The sequence below is a fragment of the Malus sylvestris genome, chromosome 8 (assembly GCF_916048215.2).
Source record: "Malus sylvestris chromosome 8, drMalSylv7.2, whole genome shotgun sequence".
NCBI lineage: Eukaryota > Viridiplantae > Streptophyta > Magnoliopsida > Rosales > Rosaceae > Malus > Malus sylvestris.
The window spans coordinates 7,068,608-7,088,310 of record NC_062267.1 but is presented as its reverse complement, the minus strand read 5'-3'; the positions used below and the strand labels follow the sequence as shown (position 1 = coordinate 7,088,310).

General features: G+C 38.5%; 1 protein-coding gene and 2 pseudogenes across 1 annotated transcript; all 3 read right to left on the bottom strand.

Moving 5' to 3' along the window:
• Positions 1-4,333: 4,333 nt before the first annotated feature.
• Positions 4,334-7,083, bottom strand: LOC126633382 (cyclin-A3-2-like). The gene is made up of 8 exons (XM_050303967.1): positions 6,590-7,083; positions 6,121-6,353; positions 5,952-6,027; positions 5,764-5,840; positions 5,617-5,650; positions 5,372-5,521; positions 5,153-5,287; positions 4,334-5,060 (listed from the first exon to the last, which is right to left on the bottom strand). The coding sequence occupies exons 1-8, from the start codon at positions 6,896-6,898 to the stop codon at positions 4,989-4,991; spliced, it is 1,086 nt and encodes a 361-aa protein (XP_050159924.1). The 5' UTR covers positions 6,899-7,083; the 3' UTR covers positions 4,334-4,988.
• A 1,756-nt stretch (positions 7,084-8,839) lies between these two features.
• On the bottom strand, positions 8,840-11,757 carry LOC126631304 (probable LRR receptor-like serine/threonine-protein kinase At3g47570; annotated as a pseudogene).
• A 533-nt stretch (positions 11,758-12,290) lies between these two features.
• Positions 12,291-15,697, bottom strand: LOC126631303 (probable LRR receptor-like serine/threonine-protein kinase At3g47570; annotated as a pseudogene).
• Between the last annotated feature and the right edge of the window lie 4,006 nt (positions 15,698-19,703).

Below are 19,703 nucleotides of genomic sequence, written 5' to 3'. Positions count from 1 at the left end.
GTTTGGTCTTAAGGCGGAGCTGTGCTAGTGTTCTCGGAGTCCGACATTCGGATGAGGATTTGTGGAGGTAAATACCAGGGTAAATTACATAGTAGCCCCTCAGGTTTGAGGTCTATTACAATCTTATACAACATCTTTAAAACATTTCACTTTCATACCTCAAGTACTATTTTATTTCAATTTCATACAACCGTTAGATTTTCCATCCATGGATCTGTTAAATGCTGATGTGGCTACCACATATATGACACGTGACTGCCAAATGTCTGCCACATGGCAAATAAAATAATTTTTAATTTTTTTTTAAAAAACCTGAAATTGGAAGAAGAAAAAAAAAAAAAAGAAAGAGACCGAACCCAGAAGAAGGAGGAAGAAGAAAGAGAAGGGAGGAGAAAGAAGAAGAAAAAAAAAAGAAAAAAAAAAGAAAGGGGTCCGAACCCAGAAGAAGGAGGAAGAAGAAGAAAGAGAAGGAGGATGAGGAGGAAGAAGAAGAAGAAAAAAAAAAAAAAAAAAAAAAAAGGGACCGAACCCAGAAAAAGAAGGAGGAAGAAGAAGAAGAGATGAAGAAAGAGGAGGAGGATGAGGAAGAAGAAGAAGAAGAAGAAGAAAAAAAGAAAAAAGAAAAAAGAAAGGGACCGAACCTAGAAGAAGAAGGAGGAAGAAGAAGAAGAGAAGAAGAAAGAGGAGGAGGAGGAGGAAGAAGAAGAAGAAGGAAAAAAAAAAAAAAGGGGTCCGAACCCCGAAGAAGAAGAAAGAGAAAGAGAAGAAGAAGAAGAAGAAAGAGAGAGAGAGAAAAAAAAGTGGCAGATATGTTTTTTTTTTTAAATTAAAAAATTATTTTATTTGCCACGTGGCAGACATTTGGCAGCCACGTGTCATATATGTGGCAGCCACGTCAGCATTTAACAGATCCATGGATGGAAAATCTAACGATTGTATGAAATTGAAATAAAATAGTACTTGAGGTATGAAAGTGAAATGTTTTAAAGATGTTGTATAATATTGCAATAGACCTCAAACCTGAGGGGCTACTATGTAATTTACCCTAAATACCAACACCAAAATTTTTATAAAAAAAACGAGAGATTTAAATAAAGGAAATTTTAATGAAAAGCTTCCGGTACTCTACACTTAAACGAAAAACCACATTTTTACACTAAAAAGTCAATCATTGTACTTGTTTGGACCCGAATTTACATCTTTGGCCCATGCAATCAAGGCCGTTGAGTAAGTATAACTTCATACCGTCGGATGAGAAATAGAGGTAATTCATTTTATTATTATTAAAAGATAATGTTATGATGTTTTATCATAATTATCTTTTAATAATATTTATTTTTATTTTTATGAATGATGAGATATGAATTTCCAATTGGAAACATGTCAGCACAGTTCAAGTTGATATCCGGATGTGGGTGTGCGGCACAGTTCAAAATGGATTTTAAAATTTATTTAGGTAGGATCAGGATACATGATGATGGCCTTAGGTGATGGATAAGACAATGAGTCTAGGAAGGCTAAGCTTTTGGTGGAGATATGATAAGCCTAGGTGGTAATGATGATACAAGAAACCTAGGTAGATTAGGTTTTTGCATGGTGATAAAGTTTTCTACTGGAGGTTTTTAATTAGATTAGAAGCCTAGATGAGCTAGGTTTCTGATGTGGTATGACAAAGCCTAGATAAGCTTTATGTTAGAAGTTGCGAAATCTGAAGGCTACAGATCAGATTTATCTCAGCTAGTTAGATTTGCAGTCAGACTCTGCACAATTATCTAGCCGTGCTAAGCAAGCATACAATCACTATAAATACAGATGCAATGACAACGGAAAGAGGACCTTAAATTCAACACACAATTGCCCTGCGCAAATTCTCTCAACAACCTTGAAACTTTTTCCTTTTCTTTTTTCGCTGACACATCTTCAGTTTGGATAAACAGCACTGTGAAAGCAACCGGTGATATCTTCAGTCGGCATAGATAGCACTGTCACCGTAGAACCAGCCAGTCTCGCAGCATCTTCAGTCGGCATAGATAGCACTGCGTCGAGGGTGACTGGTTATCTATCTAAGTCTCGGTCGAAAATGATTCTCGAATCCTTATTGGTCGAGGTCATCTCATTAGTCTTCTCGGCGAAGTGAGATGTTATAGTTTATTAGGCTTGGCACATTGCACGCCGAGTTAGTTTATGATTGGATATTCTCAAGTGGGATTTAGAGTTCGACGTTCCGACGGTCAAACCACGTTTATTGTTAAGACATATATCCGCTTTGAGTATTTGTGCCCTTATACTTTGGTGTCGATTCGGCGTGAGTTTACTCTAACGAATACCATCACTGTGACCGAATCCGACGACGACGATTTGTAAACTTCGTAAGAATAGTAACCTTGTCTTCAGGTTCGAGAACCCAAGAGGCCAAGATGTGTTCCTTTTTCGGTCGCAATCGCAAGACACAAAAATCGGCCGCGCACTCAACACAACATCAGCATATTTTACTCCTCGGCCGACGAGTTGGCACGCCCCGCATTCAACCGAAGGACGTGGTTAGCTCATAGATTACTCGGCCTGCGCGCCACGTAGGCTTGGTAGTTTTTAGAGTCAACAATATTATTCACTTTACCCTTTATTTTGTCCTTATCATTAAAACTCAAAGTTTAGAAATCATTTTCATTAGTTTTCCTTTAAATAAATTGTAGGTGAATTCAAATGTGAGAGACATATAGGTGAAGACTAAAAGCTTAAAAAGTCAATTCAATCCACCCAAAACAATTTTATTTTTAATTTCGGATATGATTTTTAACTAGCCTTGTCATGTTTCAAGTTATTATCCGAAAGTACAATTTTTGTAGATAGATTTTCGAGTAGATTTTTAACCAATTCTGTAGTGACACGTGTCTAGATTTCTGATAAGATTTTGAATCAATCTCATTGCAACACATGTCAGTATTTGTTTAGAATCCTTAATAATATATTTCGATAAGATTTTTAACTAATCACGTCGTGCCACGTGACATTATTTACAACCTCATCATTTTTTCTTTTTTTACATATAAAATCTACATCCATCCTAAAGTCATACACCAAAATCAAAATAACTCAAAATCCTTCTTTATAGTTTATGAATCTAGTGGACACTTATTTGTGCTATCTAATGGAAAATTACATGGGGACTATGGAAGCTATATTAACGATTTTAACCCCTGAATCGATGAATCATCATAAATAAAATACACAATATCGCCCGTAATAACTGAAACATGTACCTCTACGATTTATAATTGCCATCAACTTCATGACTATAATAAAACACTTGAAATCTTTTTAATAACTTCGAAATTAAGAAGAGTAAAATTGAAAATTTGGAAAAAAAAAATCTCTTAAAATTAAAATGAGAAAAACGAATATCATGGTCTATTTTGAGCATTGTCAAATTAATTAGAATAATGTACTCCACTCTATATTTTGAAATGTATATCTCTATACATAAGTGTTGAGGATTATAGACGAATCTATATCTCCACCACATTGCAAATAATGTTTTTCCTTAACCTTCATAACAAATCCAATTAGAGTTGGCTCAGTTGGTAAGATCCCTGTTTTGTGTGTCGCCCCCCCCCCCCCAAAAAAAATTAGAGTTGGCTCAGTTGGTAAGATCTTTGCCTTGTGTGTCGTCGTCACCCCAAACAAATATTTGATTCTCATTGTCACCAGTCCTCATTGGTGCATGATATGTAAATTCTTTGGTTAATCCATACCAATGACAATTGGTAGTTAAGTGTCATGCGTAAATCATTTCGGCAAGATGTTATAGGTATGCCCTAACGCTGATGGTGAGAGTAACCAATCTTTCCCTAAACTTTTAAAAATCAAAATCTAAAGAACTAATTGTTTTTTTCTTTTTCAAGTTGTATTTCTCAAGCACTATAGTTTTTTTTTTTTTTTTTAAGCGACAACTAATGGCAAGCCACAGTTATCCAACCCTTCCGAAAGCCAGAAAAACTCTCAGATGCATTTCAACCTCCCTTGACCACAAGTCTGGCTTCCACACCAACAACAGGTTTCAAACCCAAAACCTTCAGTTTTTAATTTAAATGAAATCTCACAATCCGCTCTTTACTATTAAACCACCAATAATTAAAAGAATAAATTTGATTTTAAAAAAATAGTTGCCAATTGATATGTTCCTCATTCATAAATTCTCAATCATTTTAATCTCAAATATCATTGATTTATTATTTTACTCTCATTTTCCCTATTAAACAAACTCGCACTTCCATCTTTCAATGTATTTCTTACAAAAATTTCAAATGTACCATGTAATTAAAATTTGAGATAATTTATGGAGAAATATAGTTGGGTAATAGCTCATGATTTTCAATTCTCAATACAACCAAACTTTACTTCGAAGTCAGCAAACTTGCAAATTTGCATCACTAACACTTCTATACCTACGAAATACCGTCTACCACTATAATCTAAACATAATTTTCAAAGCTCAAAAGGGAGCATAAGCCATGAACATTCTTGTCCTCTGTTCTGGGAGATCATTAAATTAGTTTCATCAATGGGAGAAGGCTTGAAGAGGGCAAGGCTGGCTGTTCAGTTTGACAAGGCAACGCTCTTGCTCATGTGTATAGTTCCATTTCCATCTGTGGCTCAAAAATGCTGGCTTGGACAATTAGATCCCATGCACACATCATTGCAACACATTTGGGATGGAATGGCCCCTTGGTTCAGTGCTAGACCACAACCCTGCATCACAGTTCTTTCAGTGTTGATTCTACAAATGATGCGTACAGAACCAGCTTGTCCAAAGTCTACCATGGAGAAGTTTACTCAAGTGCAACTGGTCAAGATGGCCCGAAAATGCCATCTCCTCAACAAATGGCAATCGGCCACATTACCAGCCTTTCATTAAGCTCGCCAAATACAACTTAAAAGCCAGATCTTCCTATCACACTGGATAAGACCTTGCCAAAAAGATCACTCTTTCATGCTTTCAGATCTTGAAAGAAATGAACTGGTATTTCTTGAGGGCAAGGAATATGTGCCACTTGTTTGAACTGCATTCGAAAAATAAATTGATTCCATTAGAACCACTGTTTCCAAGATTTGGAAAATAAGAGAAGGTCAAACACATTTCTGATAAAAGTACCTTAGGTTGTTTGTATTTCTCTTGAATAACATTCAAATTTCTTGCTCTTCTTCCCAAGCACATGTCATGTATGGCAAAAACACATTCTTTCAAATCAGCTGCTTTATATCCAGTATACTGTTGCAGCTCTGGACACTGAAATGAATGAATGTATCTTAGTAATTGCTTTTCATACATGGAACAATAGAAGTCAACATAAGTAATTCATCAAATCCTTACCCAAGGATGTGTTTTTGTTTGAGTCATAAATCTTGCCAGAAAAACAGCTGACGCAGCTACCAAAGAAGGCAGGAATTTGACAAGCTTGTAATCCAACAAACTCAGTTCAGCAAGGTAGGCAACCAAGAACTCTAACTGCACAATGGGAGTCTGTAAACCACACAAAACAGTCAACCAGTCAGTACAAGAGACCATAAACTTGTCAAATCCACATATATATGTTACAGGACAGAAGGAAAGCTTACTTTGTAACTCTCTTGAGCAACATCAGTGAATTTTCTGTAAAACAATTCACCAAAGGGGCAAATCAATCAGCCGAAGTCATTTAAGCTTGGAAACCAAAATAATGTACCAAAAAGAGTGAGTTCTTTGAATGTCAGGTTCATCCTTACCTTAAAAAGGTCCGAGTAGTCGGATTGCCCATTTCAAATTTTAGGGATTTGAGTATATCAGCCTCCATCTTGATCACCTTTACAACCACCAAAAAACCACTTAGTATAAAGCACATGTATCTACTTGATAAACTGTTGCAAAAAGAGACAACCATCGGATATAAAACCAAAAATAAAAGATCAAATACCTCTTCTTTTTTGTATGTATTTTCAGTTATGTCACAGAGCTCATCCACATTAGGAGGATCAATCTCTTCATATTTCCTATCAGTTAAAAAAGCATCATAAATTTCAGATCAAAAGAAACAGAATCAATCAGGCAACCTAGCGAACAGATCCACAGATTTGCAGGCTTACGAGGCAATGAAGATTGAAGAAACTCCCAGAAGCTGAAGCTTCTGCTTGTGGACGACATTCATTGAGAGAAATCGATCAATGTGAGAAATGGAGAGATAAAGAGTCTCTGGGAGGAGCTTGTATTCCTCTGAAACCTCCACCAACCAATCCACAAGCACTGCTCTCATGTTAGCATTTGCATCCTTCTGAACCTTCTCCATGTAATCAGGCATCGGTCTTCTTCTCGGCTCCGCCTAAACAACAACTACTCAGTATATGGCAAACCCAAAATCCCCAATTCACAAAACATAAACCCTAATTGAGATTAAATCCAAAATGTTGCAGGATTTATCAAAATTGGAATTACCATTATCAAAATTGGACCCAAGAACCCTAGCCCAATAGCAATATCGAATCGAACAGTCCGGCACCAGTCTAATTATCGAGTGAAGAAATTGAAAAGTTAGAAAAAGGTGGGATCTTTCAGTACCTCCAAACGGCGGAGGTAGGCATAAATGTCGGAGGCGTACGGCCCACAAAGCTGAGGGTCCTCCAACTCACGCGCCGCCTCGGCCCTTTTTTCCTTCTCGGTCAAACAACTCGGTTTCTGCAGCTCAACCCGTTTAGAGTTCCCTGAAACGCCGACGCTAACCACATTCGTAACGTCTCCGAGCACCGGGCGCTTCTTATTAGCCAAATGGTTATCCTCCGTCAAGGGTGCCATCGCCCTCCTCTTGGCAGCTGCGCGAGTGGTGATCCGACTGCAGTTCACTTGCTCCGCAACAGTGGTAGAGACCATTGCTCCGAGAGTGCCGAGCTTTGGACTTTACTCGCTGTGGCTTGGAGAGAGAGAGAGAGAGATGAAGGTGTGAGAAAGCGAGGGGGGAGATGGGGATTTGTAGAGGAAGTTGAAGACTTTGAAGTTTTGAGAAAGAAAGGGAGAGCGCCATGTTTCAGGAGCTTCAAAATTTTCTGCTTTTCGCGCTGTTTGATTTGACGTGATTTTTGGAGCGTTTAATTTTTTATTAATTTTTGAAACGGTTTGTCGCGTTCGTTTGGTCGAATTTCAAATTTGGGGAACGCACGTGACCTTCTCATGAATCGGATTTCAAATTTTGATTTTGCGGTGGGGTTTTAATTGGAATTTTGAAAGTTAAAAAGACTGCGCGCTTTGTAAACCTGAAATTGTTGGGTTTTTCTTTGGACCGGTTTGTTTTTTCGGTCTGATTTGGCTTACGAATTTTGAAATTTCAAAAGTTCGAAGCAAAAAATATTGTACTTCGCGGGTCCGGTGATTTGGTTACCCGGCGAGATGGATTTGGATTTTTTTTTTGCTAAATCTAGAATTCATTTTTTAAAATAAATGTATTGTACGTATGAATTAAGTCAATTGATAAGACATGTTTTATTTTATTTCATTTGAGTTTGAATCTCATTTTCTGTAAGTTTAGATAGTTTGAGTTGGTTTCTTGCATTTTAGTAAGATCGGAAATATGTACGTGATTCTCTTAATCGAAAAACAGACTTAGCCTAGACTGGTTATTTTTTTACTCTGCTTAAGGCTTCAATTAAAACTTGAGTGTTTCTCCATTTTTTGTTAGACGCTTGTCAAATTCATTATTTTTATTTTTGAATTTTTGAATTTTTGAAATTTGAATCGATTGATCTCCAAATATGGCGGAACAAAACAAGTTAGAAAGAGTACATGACTATTGGTTTTGATGTGTTATTCACAGCAACATGAAAAAACCAGCCTCATATATCCGAGCCCCTGAGAGTGCAAGATTCGAATTTTCGAAAGATCTTATCTATAAACTTATACATGAATGTAGGGGTGGGTTCGGTACAGTTACCGTACCAAAACTCTTGTACCAATTACCGTATCAAACTTTCGGTTTGGTAAAATTTATTACCATTACCATACCAAATTTTCGGTATTGCCAAAAGTTCGGTTGACATGATATGGCAATGGTAATTGCCATTTTGTTTTGGGACAAAATATGTTTTTGTTTTTTTAACCCAATTCGAGGGCAAAACTTTTTTTTTTTGTACCTTTATCTCATACATTATAGATTAAATTCATCATTCACAATTCATACACATAATAATTCAAATGATGCATCAAGATTCATCATGAAAATTAAGCTTACAATCCAAATAAAAGTTATGAACCAAAACAAATAGAAGTTAATAATCCAAATAGAAATTAAAGTTTCAAACCAAATGAAAATTGGAAATAAACTTCAAAAAGGAGAATCCATTGATCAGTTATTCAAGCTTGAGATGTCGAAGCTTTTGGAGGAGGCATTGAACTTGTAGAAGATTGAGTTTGTGTCAAGCCTACATTACAAACAAAGAAAACATATTAATTAGTAGCAAGAAGAATTAAAGTTGAAAACCATTTAATAACAAATTTACTGAAGAAATTAAAGCATATCTTTCTTGTTTTCTCTTCTTCCATTTCCTTGTAAAATTGAAGCATATCTTCCGTTGGTTCCTTGTAGAAGTTTACTTCATCTGCCCTAAGTCAAATACTAGTACACACTAGTGCTTCCATTATTTTAGGAGTCAAAGATACCCTAAAGGATCCACAACCCTCCTCCCTGGGCTAAATGCATTTTCAATAACAACAATAGAAGTGTGGGTTACAAAGATATTTTGGCTATTTGTGAAAGAATTAGGAATTCTTTTGTGTTTGATTTCCACAATTTCAAGATATCAAAGTCACCAACAACAATGCTGATATAAGTAGGGTTTTATTTTCAAATTATTGGAATATTATAAATATGTGTTATATAATTATCCATTATATAATTTATAAATGATATATTATATTATATTTTCAGTATGGTACGCTAATACCGTGGTAATGGTATCCATTACCAATACAGTACCATGAAATTTTGGTACGGTACAATATCGTACCATTACCGATTGGTACAAAAAATTTGACACAAAATCGATATGGCATGGTTGACAATTCGGTTGACACGGCAATTTGGCAAAAAAATCCACCCCTACATGAATGTGCAATTGTTGTTCAAGTTAATGCTTGACAGTTGACACTCTCAACGTTGAAAAGGGTTTGTCTAGCAGTTTCTAGCTTGTAAGGTGCCTTCCTCAAGCTACTGCATCCGTCAGGCGAAGCGCAAGTGCAAGAGAGTCCAACTTCGAAAATTAAGACCAGGCAAGTTCTTCTGGATGAGATATGGGCCTTCAGTAGGCAGGCAGCACAGAGTCTAGCACTTTGATCATGTTGTGAGGGAAGGCTGATTGCACCCATCTGATGAGGTTTTCGCCTCCTGTGAAACCTTAGTCGTTGGACTTTTTCCAGTGAAGAGCTCCAACAACATCACTCCGAAACTATATGCATCTCCCGCTGTTGACATGTTCTGGCCGGAACAATACCCTACATTGTTGTGTTCATCCTCTAAGTCAGCAGATTATAAATCAAGCACATTTGCTATAACAACAATCATGATTAACTAAGATTGAATATCAATCTACAGGACTTAATATATGAACAATATGCAAAATATACCAATAATTGCCATGGACTACTGGACATATAACTAAATGTTTTCTCAAGTGAGAAGACAGTATAATTAGTACTAACCTGGGGGTATGGATCGTATGGAACCCTTCAGGACATTGGTGGAGCTGAGAGTGTTGAGTGTTCTCTGTTCTCTCCATGAGCACCTTCGCCAGCCCGAAATCTCCAATCTTTGCAGTCACATCTCCATCCAAAAGAATGTCGCTAGGCTTCGAATCACAATGTACAACCGGAACTTTGCTATCATGATGCAGATAATCCAATCCGCACGGCACATCAATGGCCACATTGAATCTCTCCAAAATATTCAATCCATCTCCATCCGCATTCTTTTTCTTACCTTTTATCCAATCTTCCAAGCTCCCATTACTCAAATACTCCTAAACCAACGCGAGAAAATCCGTGTTGTAGTACAATTTCTTCAGGCAAAGGTCCACCTAGAAGGTTGGTAGACAAATTCAAATTTGTGCTCAAGCTAAGAAGGTTTAGAAATATCTCTCTGGAAATGCTTCCGTTGAGCGAATTGTCGAATAAGTCCATGGAAAGCAATTTCTGAAAGTTTGAAAATGCAAGTGGTATACGGCCAACAAAGTAATTTCCAGATAAATCAATGTGGTTCTATTTCATGATATTACCTAAGGAGTTTGGAATTTTGCCAGACAATTTGTTTCTTGCAAAAGCATTTGCAACTCTTTCAGATGCCCAATTTCTGATGGGATTTCACCAGAAATTGAATTGACCATTTTTTTTTTGTTGTTGATAAAAACGATAGATTTTCATTTCATAGATGAAAAGACATACAAAAGGAGCAAATGCTCAGTCCATTACAGAGAGGACATCCTCGAAAAGGACGTCGGCTACAAAACCCGGAGGGGAATCTAACCAACCAAAAGGACTAGCATTTCTAAGTGCATAGCAGGCTAGGAGATAGGCAGTACCTTTGGCTTGACGACGAATGTGGGTAGAAGAAGCCACTGAATAGACCAATTGAGACAGGTATGTTATTGTTACCATAAATTCGATTCCCTCCCATGTACAATTTCGACAGAACCTTGGAGAGGTTGCCAATGGACTCTGGAATTACGCACTTCCAACCGAATTTTGTCAATTGCAAACCAACTTAACCGACTGTTTGTCAAAGAAGTAATGAAATTAAGAGCATTGTCACCAGAGCTAACGATCCAATTGAAACCAATGTTTTACATTTCGAGGAAGGGAAGATTTCCAAGGCCTTGAGGAACTGAACCATCATGAAAATTGTTGGACAGTCGGAGCTCTCGAATCCTTGTACTGTTGTGCAACAAAGGCGCTGGAATTTTCCCTGTGAACAGATTGAAACAATTCGAAAGTAGAGAAGGTTGCAAGCGTGACACCAATGTTGGTTGGAATCTCACCCCGGAGTTGGTTTGAAGCTACAGTGAAGTGAACTAGCGAAGAGATGTAGTAAATGGACAAGACAACAGTACCGGTGAGTTGGTTGCCGGCAAGATCAGTTTTTTGAGCTCACGAAGAAAACCTAATTCCATTGGGATTATACCGGTGAGACTATTCTTGCCAAGATTCAAACTTGTGAGGGTGGAAGAGAGGTTGCTTATGGATCGCGGGATTGGACCGCTGAGATTATTTCGTGCCAAGTTCAAGACTTAAAACTGTCAGGCTTCCAACATGGTGGCTTATGGAACCAGTCCGAAGCCGGAAAGATCAAGAGAAACAATCCGTTGAGTCCCACTGGTTCAGTTCCATGAAACGCCGGTCCAGTTGGCGCTGGGTGATGAGCTTTGGTTCCAGAAAGTTGGAGGGACATTGGCCATTGATTTGAATGCGATCAACGCCTCCTTGTCGGTGACAATGCTTGGAGTGAATGCTGAGTTAACACTCAGAACAATGCATGCAAGAACAGAGAACAATGTTACGGTGATTTGAAAATTCATGGATTTCTGGGGTTTCCTTCTGAACTCGGATGGAAAAAAGATTAAAGCATGCATGTGTTCAATGCAGAAACTTATACGTAGGATGCTTGGTCAAATTTGGTGTGCAGTGATTTGACCGTTTTGTCTAATTACCAGACTTGTTACTTTTGAATACCCGGAAGGAAAAGTACCCATTTCATACAACCAAGTGCGTGTGTTGTCTTAAATTCTTGTTGTTTTGAGATAAGCTCCCATTGGTGGTAGTTGAGTCTAATGCTCAGTTCCATTGATAATTCTAATCTAAGAAATTATGGACACTGCTTTGAGAGTTGGGTTCTTGTACCATGCATTGTTGTTTAGTTTGAATAATTTTTGTGGAACAAAAGTTTATTGTTGTTAACTTGTTGAACTTTTAATGTATAATTGATGAATGACTTGCTCTAGTGTAAATTGTGATATATGTACTTCTTGTTTCAGTATGTTGTAATATTTGAAAGATCATTGCATTTGATTTTAGATGTATCTTAGGATCGGAGTGTGACAATTAATTGGCGTTGGTTATGGGATCACTAACATTTTTTATATGATTTTTGGTTATTAAAAATGGTATCAAAGTCCAACTTAACTAATTGCCTAGATGGGAATCGGGGACTGTTGTTATGATGATGACTTTTTTTGGGTGAACGGAGGGTTGAACCCATAATCTTATTAAAATAAAAAGAGAAATACAAATGAGGAGGACATAACGCCAAACTTCGTTGAGGAAAAAAAAACATAGCAAGTAATACGGCAAAGGAATCAAAATCAACCACACGTACAAAAAAAACATAATAAAGCTTATCTGAAACGATAGTTGGTAGAAGCAGAAATTATAAACACACAATAAGCAGTACATAAACCGGCAGTTGTTAAAATTTATGCTTGGCACTCTCAACGCTGAGAAGGGTCTTTCTGGCAGTTTCCAATTTGTGAAGGGCGTCCCTCAAGCTAATGCGTCCGTCGGGAGAAGCACAAGTGCAGGAGAGGCCAACCTCAATGATTGGGATGATGCAGTTATGTTCTACTTCTGGGATGATGGGGTCGTTTAGCAGCTCAGAGTCTAGCACTTTGATCACGTCGTGAGGGAAGGCTGACTGCACCCATCTGATGATGTTTTGATCTCCTGTGAAACTTTCATGGGTGGGGCTTTTCCCGGTGAAGAGCTGCAACAACATTACTCCGAAACTGTATGCATCTCCCGCTGTCGAGGGTTTCTGGTGGATACCATACTCTACAGTGTAGTGTTCATTCTCCAAGTCAGTATATTAAAAAACACACATATTTGCTTAAACAGCAGTGATTAACTGGTACCAAGTGTCACTCTACAGTACGTATCACGAAAAATGGACCAATTATTAACACAAAAGGTGTCATGGCCTATTGAAAAATAACTAAATATTCTTTCAATTGAGAAATAGTTCAGAACTATATAATTACCAACCTGGGGGTATGTATCCTATAGAACCCTTTAGGACATTTGTGGAGCTAATTGACTGTTGAGCAATCTCTGTTCCCTCCATCAGCAGCTTCGCCAGCCCGAAATCTCCAATCTTTGCATTCATATCTCCATCCAAAAGAATGTTGCTCGGCTTTAAATCACAGTGCACAACCGGAACTTCGCAATCATGATGCAGATAATCCAATCCACACGCCACATCAATGGCCACATTTAGTCTCTCCAAAATGTTCAACCCATCTCCATCTTCATTTTTTCTCTTGCCACTGATCCAATCTTCCAAGCTCCCATTACTCAAATACTCATAAATCAAAGAAACTCCATGTTTTTAAAGTCCAAGCTCGAGCATGAGGTGATCAGTTTAACAAGATTCCGATGCCTCACGCTCCTCAAAGCTTCACACTCTGCCAAAAAACTCTTCCAAGATGCTCTCATTTTCGCATCAAGCACCTTCACTGCAACCTCAGTTCCTTCTCTCAAAAAACCTTTGTATACAGTCCCAAAGCTTCCACTTCCAATCAAATTTTCGGTGTTGAAATTTCCAGTTGCCCCTCGTAGCTCTTCATAAGTGACCATTTGATGTTGCCCTTTTAGTAGCAAACCAGAATTAGTTTCTATAGTTGTTGCTTTGCCGCCTGAGCCTCTTTTTTTTCTAATATGCAGCAAAAGACCAACCATAATACATACTGCCAGTGTTGCCAAAACAATAGTAGTGATACGAACTCGGACAAGTACCTTTCTCCTGCGATTCACACATGGGAAATGCATGCATAGCTTAGGGTTGCCTTCAAGATGGACACTAGAGACATTTCTGAAAACTCCACGATTAGGAATCACTCCTTCTAATTGATTAAATGAGAGGTTCAAGTATCGAAGGATGTGTAGGTCTTGGAGTTTATCAGGAATAGAGCCCGAGAGCTGGTTCGAGGAGAGGTCTAAAATCTCAAGACCTCTAATTTCTCCAAGAGCATTTGGAAGGGGACCAGAAAGTTTGTTTCTGGCCATGAACAATCCATCTAAGCTTTTACACTTTTCAATTGAGCTGGGAATCAACCCCGAAAACTGGTTGCTGGAGAGGTCTATAGTGACAACACTTGTTAGATGTCCTAATTCTTCAGGCAAAGGTCCACTCAGAAAGTTGTTAGACAGATTGAGAATGGTGCTCAAACTAGGAAGGTTTAGAATTTCTCCGGAAATGCTTCCATTCAGCAAATTGTTAGATAAATCCATGGAAAGCAGTTCATGAAAGTTGGAAAAAGAAGGGGGTATGCGACCAACAAAGTAATTTCCAGATAAATCAATGTTGTTCAATTTTCTGAGATTACCTAGTGAGTTTGGAATATGGCCAGACATTTTGTTTCCTGCTAAACCAAGCATTTGCAATTCTTCCAGTTGGCTTATTTCAGGTGGGATTTCACCAGAAATTGAATTATAGCTCACATTTAGCAAAGTCAAACTACTAAGGTGACCAATTGAGGAAGGTATGTTACCGTAGATTCGATTCCCTCCCATGTACAATCTTTGGAGAAATTTGGAAAGGTTGCCTATGGACTCCGGAATCAAACCCTCCAATTGATTATCATCGACCGAAAGGAACTGTAGACGGGTGCTGTTTGTCAAAGAAGTAATGAAATTTAGACCGTCTTTTCCATAGCTAACAATCCGATTGAAACCAATGTTGTACATTTCAAGGAATGGAAGATTCCCTAGGCCTGGTGGAACTGTTCCTTCATGAAAGTTGTTAGACATGCGAATTGATCGAATTCCAGAGATGTTGTGTAGAGAAGTAGGAATTTTTCCAGTGAATTTATTGAAACAATTTCTGAAGAACAAAAGATTTGGAAGTGTGTCACCAATATTGCTAGGAATCTCACCCCACAGTTGGTTTGAAGCTACAGTGAACAAAACTAGAGAGGAGATGTTGTATATGGATGGGGCAATAGTCCTGGTGAGGTGGTTACCGGCGAGGTCGAGTTCTTTGAGCTTATGGAGGTGACCTAATTCACTAGGTATAGTACCACTGAAACTATTTGTACCTAGATTCAAATTTGTGAGGGTGGATGAAAGGTTGCTAATCGATGGTGGGATCGCACCCAAAAAATTGTTTCGGGCCAAATTCAAGACTCGGAGATTTTTCAACTGGCTGAGATTTTGAGGGAGAATTCCTGTGATGTTGTTTGAGGAGAAGTCGAGGCTTTCAAGTGCCATCATTAGGGTTATGTTTGATGGAAGTGAACCTTGTATGGTGTTGGAGCTTACGTTGAGTGATCTCAAGCGAAAAAGGTTGAAAATTTGAGTGGGAATTGTTCCGGTTAATTTGTTGTTTTGGAGTTGGAGGGAATGGAGGAAGGAGAGGTTACCAATGTGAGGGCTTATGGAGCCTGTGAGTCCCAAGCCTGAGAGGTCAAGAGCGACGACTCTCTTGCCATGTTTGTTGCATACAACTCCAGTCCAGTTTGTGCAGGGTGATGAGCTTTGGTCCCAAAAATATGGAGGGAGATTGGTCGTTGATTTGAATGAGATCAAGGCCTCTTTGTCTGTGGAAATGCTTGGAATTACTGACTCTATGCTCACAAATAAGCATATCAGAAGAACAGAAAATATGGCAAATTGTGGCAATAGATGGAAGTGGAAATCCATATCTCTTGGCTTTATTTTTTGTTTTTGGATTTGGAACTACAAGATGGGTTTTAAAGGCGAGGGAAAGCATTGCCGGTCGGTATGCATGTTAGTCAACGAATTAGTCAAGGAATTAACTTGGCCCTCTGAGCAGGAGTTCCTTCGCAGAATACTCCGTGCTCAGCTAACAGAACTTGTGCTCATAATCGAAACTGTTAATATTATTTTATACAAATTATCTCTAAAAATCAATCAAATATGACATCCTTTAGTTATTATAAAAACACATAGACGTCTTAGGTAAAAGCATTATGAGGTAAATTTTAAGAGTTTAATTTGTTGTTGTATTCTTCTCTGTCGGAAACAATATATACATACAATCCTAAACATAACTTGTAGTAGAAGAGGCAATTAAGGAATCCTAGCAAATTAAGGAATCTTAATTTACGTACTAAAAACATTTGGTTGACTCGCGGTAACATTACAAGTCATTAATCTATTTACTATTAATTGATTAACTAAGCTACTTTAATTTTAATTGATTTTTTTAAAGATGATTTTTACATATTAATTTATAATATAAACAATTAAGCATGAATCTATATAAACCGATCACAAATTATTTTAAGGAGAAACTCTCATCAACGTCAAACATTTCTCATTAGTCAAGGTCTATCGGGGCAGGATTATTTTCTTAATTGCCTTTGGTCAAGTGGGATTCTGTTTCTAATTAATCAATACCCACCAGCACAGTAGACTCATCGCTAAAGAAAGATGAGGTTCCAGCATAAAACTAATTGGTAATATGGGGAGTAGCCCAATTACTTATAAGCACATGCAACATCTCTCATTTCCTCAATGTGGGATTCACTCTCAACAGTGTTGAATATCCCACATCGGCCAGAGAAAGAAAGAAAGAAGAGTTTAAATATCTTAACCCTACTCTAACTAATACTGAGACATTTTGTGATAAAAGCTCACACCTGATGGACTGTGCAGATGATAATTACCAAGTTGGAGACAATATCAGTGTTGTTAGTAGTGGGTCTTCAAGCCGTCTCTCTAATAATTCGACATTGTATCAGAGCTAGGGAGCAGGCTAGTATGCCACGTGATGGGTGAGTCCTTGTGACTCCACGTGGTTGTTGATAGGTGGATCTCCCACGTGTGACCCACTTATTAGGTCACATGATGGGGGTTTTGGCCCGTCTCTTCAATAATTCTACAAACACGCATTTTCATGTGTGACAAATTTTAAAGCCTAGCATGTGGATAATACAAATCGAGTGACGTAGCTCCACATGGTTGTCGATGGGTGGATCTCCCACGTATGACCCACTTATTGGGTCACATAAGAGGGTGTGTTGGCTCGTCTCTTTGATAATTCTACAAACACGCCCCTTCATGTGTAACAAATTTTCAAGCCTAGCACGTGGTTAATACAAATTGGGTGACATGGAGCATGTGGCGTCATTGAGCTTCACACGCTAGACAAACTGCTCTGATACTATCACATCCTAGTCTCGACTCCGTCGTAGCACGATATTGTCCGCTTTGGGCTTACCATTCCTTCACGGTTTTGTTTCTGGGTTTCGACACGAGAACTTCCCCTAGGGAGGAGGGGTCACCCATCCTAGGATTGGTCTCGGTCAAACTCACTTAACTTCAGAGTTCTTATGGGATCCGGAGCTAGTGAGTTCCCAAAACGTGTCTTGCAATGGAAGGTGAGCATGTACATATAAAGCCAGGGACCAACCCTCACCCTGCCGATGTGGGATCTCACAATCCACCCCCTTGGGAGCCCGACGTCCTCGTCAGCACACTAGAATAGACGGTGAGTTTGGCTCTGATACCAAATTGTCACATCCCAGCTCGGCTCCGCCGTAACACGATATTGTTCACTTTGGGCCACGCCCTTATAGATTTGTTCTTGGGTTTCGACATGAGAACTTCCTAGGGGGTCACCCATCTTAGGACTGCTCTCGCTCAAACTCACTTAACTTCGGAGTTCTTAGGGATCAGGAGCCAGTGAGTTCCCAAAACGCGTCTTGCAATAGGAGGTGAGCATGTACATATAAGGTAAGGGACCAACCCTTATCCCGCCGATGTGGGATCTTACAATCCACCCCCCTTGAGAGCCCTACGTACTCGTTGGCACACTCGAACGGACGTTGAGTCTAACTCTGATACCAAATTGTCACATCTCAGCCTCCGCTGTAGCAAGATATTATCCGCCTTGGACTTACCATTCCCTCACGGTTTTGTTTCTGGGAACTCACGAGCAACTTCCCAATGGGTCACCCAACCTAGGATTGCTCTCTCCCAAGCTCGCTTAACTTATAGAGTTCCAATGGAATCAGAAGCCAATGAGTTCCCAAAATGTCTTGTGCTATAGGGAGGGGAGCATGTACATATAAGGCACATCACCCCCTCTCCGCTGGTCGATGTGGGATCTTATAATCCACCCCACTTAAGGGAAACCCGGCGTCCTCGCCGGCACATCCGTACCGAACGACAGAGTGGCTCTGATACCATTCTGTCACATCCCAACTCGGCTTTGCCGTAGCACGATATTGTTTGCTTTGGGCCATGCCCTCACAGATTTGTTCTTAGGTTTCGACACGAGAACTTCCTAAGGGGTCATCCATCATAGGACTGCTCTCGCCCAAACTCACTTAACTTCAGAGTTTTTATGGGATCCGGAGCTAGTGAGTTCCCAAAACGCGTCTTGCAAATGGGAGGTGAGCATGTACATATAAGGCCAAGGACCAACCCTCACCCGGCCGATGTGGGATCTCACAGATACCATCAAGAAAGTTGCATGTACATATAAGGTGAGGGACCAACCCTCACCTCGCCGATGTGGGATCTCACAGATACCATCAAGAAAGTTGAGGTTCAATTATAAAACTAATTGGCAATATGAGATGTAATCCAACTACTTATAAGCACAAATAAAATCCATTATTTCCTCGACGTGGGATTCATTATCAACAATGGTTATTAATGAAATTCATTGAGTGAAAGAAATGGGTCTTTAATTTGTAAATATTTCTTTTGCTAGACGTGTTTGAGGGTACAAATGATTTGATGCGTCGAGTCTTCAACCTCGTTCATCAAGTAGATTTTTGAACTAGTATAGGAGGCTTAGGAGATGACTTTACGTCAGTAAATAGAGAAATGACGCATCAGATTATATCAACTTGTGACACATGCGCCCTCATAATGTTAGGAAACCAAAATATTATCATGCATGTGATATTAACATTATATGACATATATATTTACTTGGTGATTAGGGAAATGATTATACACACATTGTTTTTTCTTCATATCATGTGATATTAACATTACATGACATATACATATTTACTTGTTTAGGGAAATGATTTATACATACATTAATTGTTTTTCTTATGCACACTGTTTTTTAAAACTGTCGACTTTTGATTCTACTTTATTTGAAGTGATTTAAAGGTCATATTTTAACACGAGTGTGCATAGGGAAAAAAAAGTGACAAAGTATAACTAGAATTTAAATTGTAGTAACAGTAAAAATTACACATAATTTAAGTAAATTTGTAACATTCTAAGACATATCTACTTAGAATCTAAATCTAAGGAAAATTAATGAAAAGGGCTTGAAAACTTTGAGTTTTAATGATAAGGACAAAATAAAGGGTAAAGTGAATAGTATCAGGATTGACTTTTTAGTGTAAAAATGTGGTTTTTCGTTAAAGTGAACAGTACCGGATGCTTTTCGTTAAAGTTCCCTAGAATCTATGCAGGTATAGTTCCATCCGTTTTATAATCCCTCATCCAAATTAAATATCAGAGATATTTCTAAAATATTAACTTACTTAGCCTACTCCCATCTCCAAACCTCTCCACCTCATAAAGCACTCAGCCGGCGGTCTCATATGTCTGATTCAAGTGTGTGGTCAATGTTCACCCATGCATGCATGACCTTTTCAATTAAAACAAGTCTTCATACAAAACGCTAAATTTGGTGTGCAGGATTTGATAA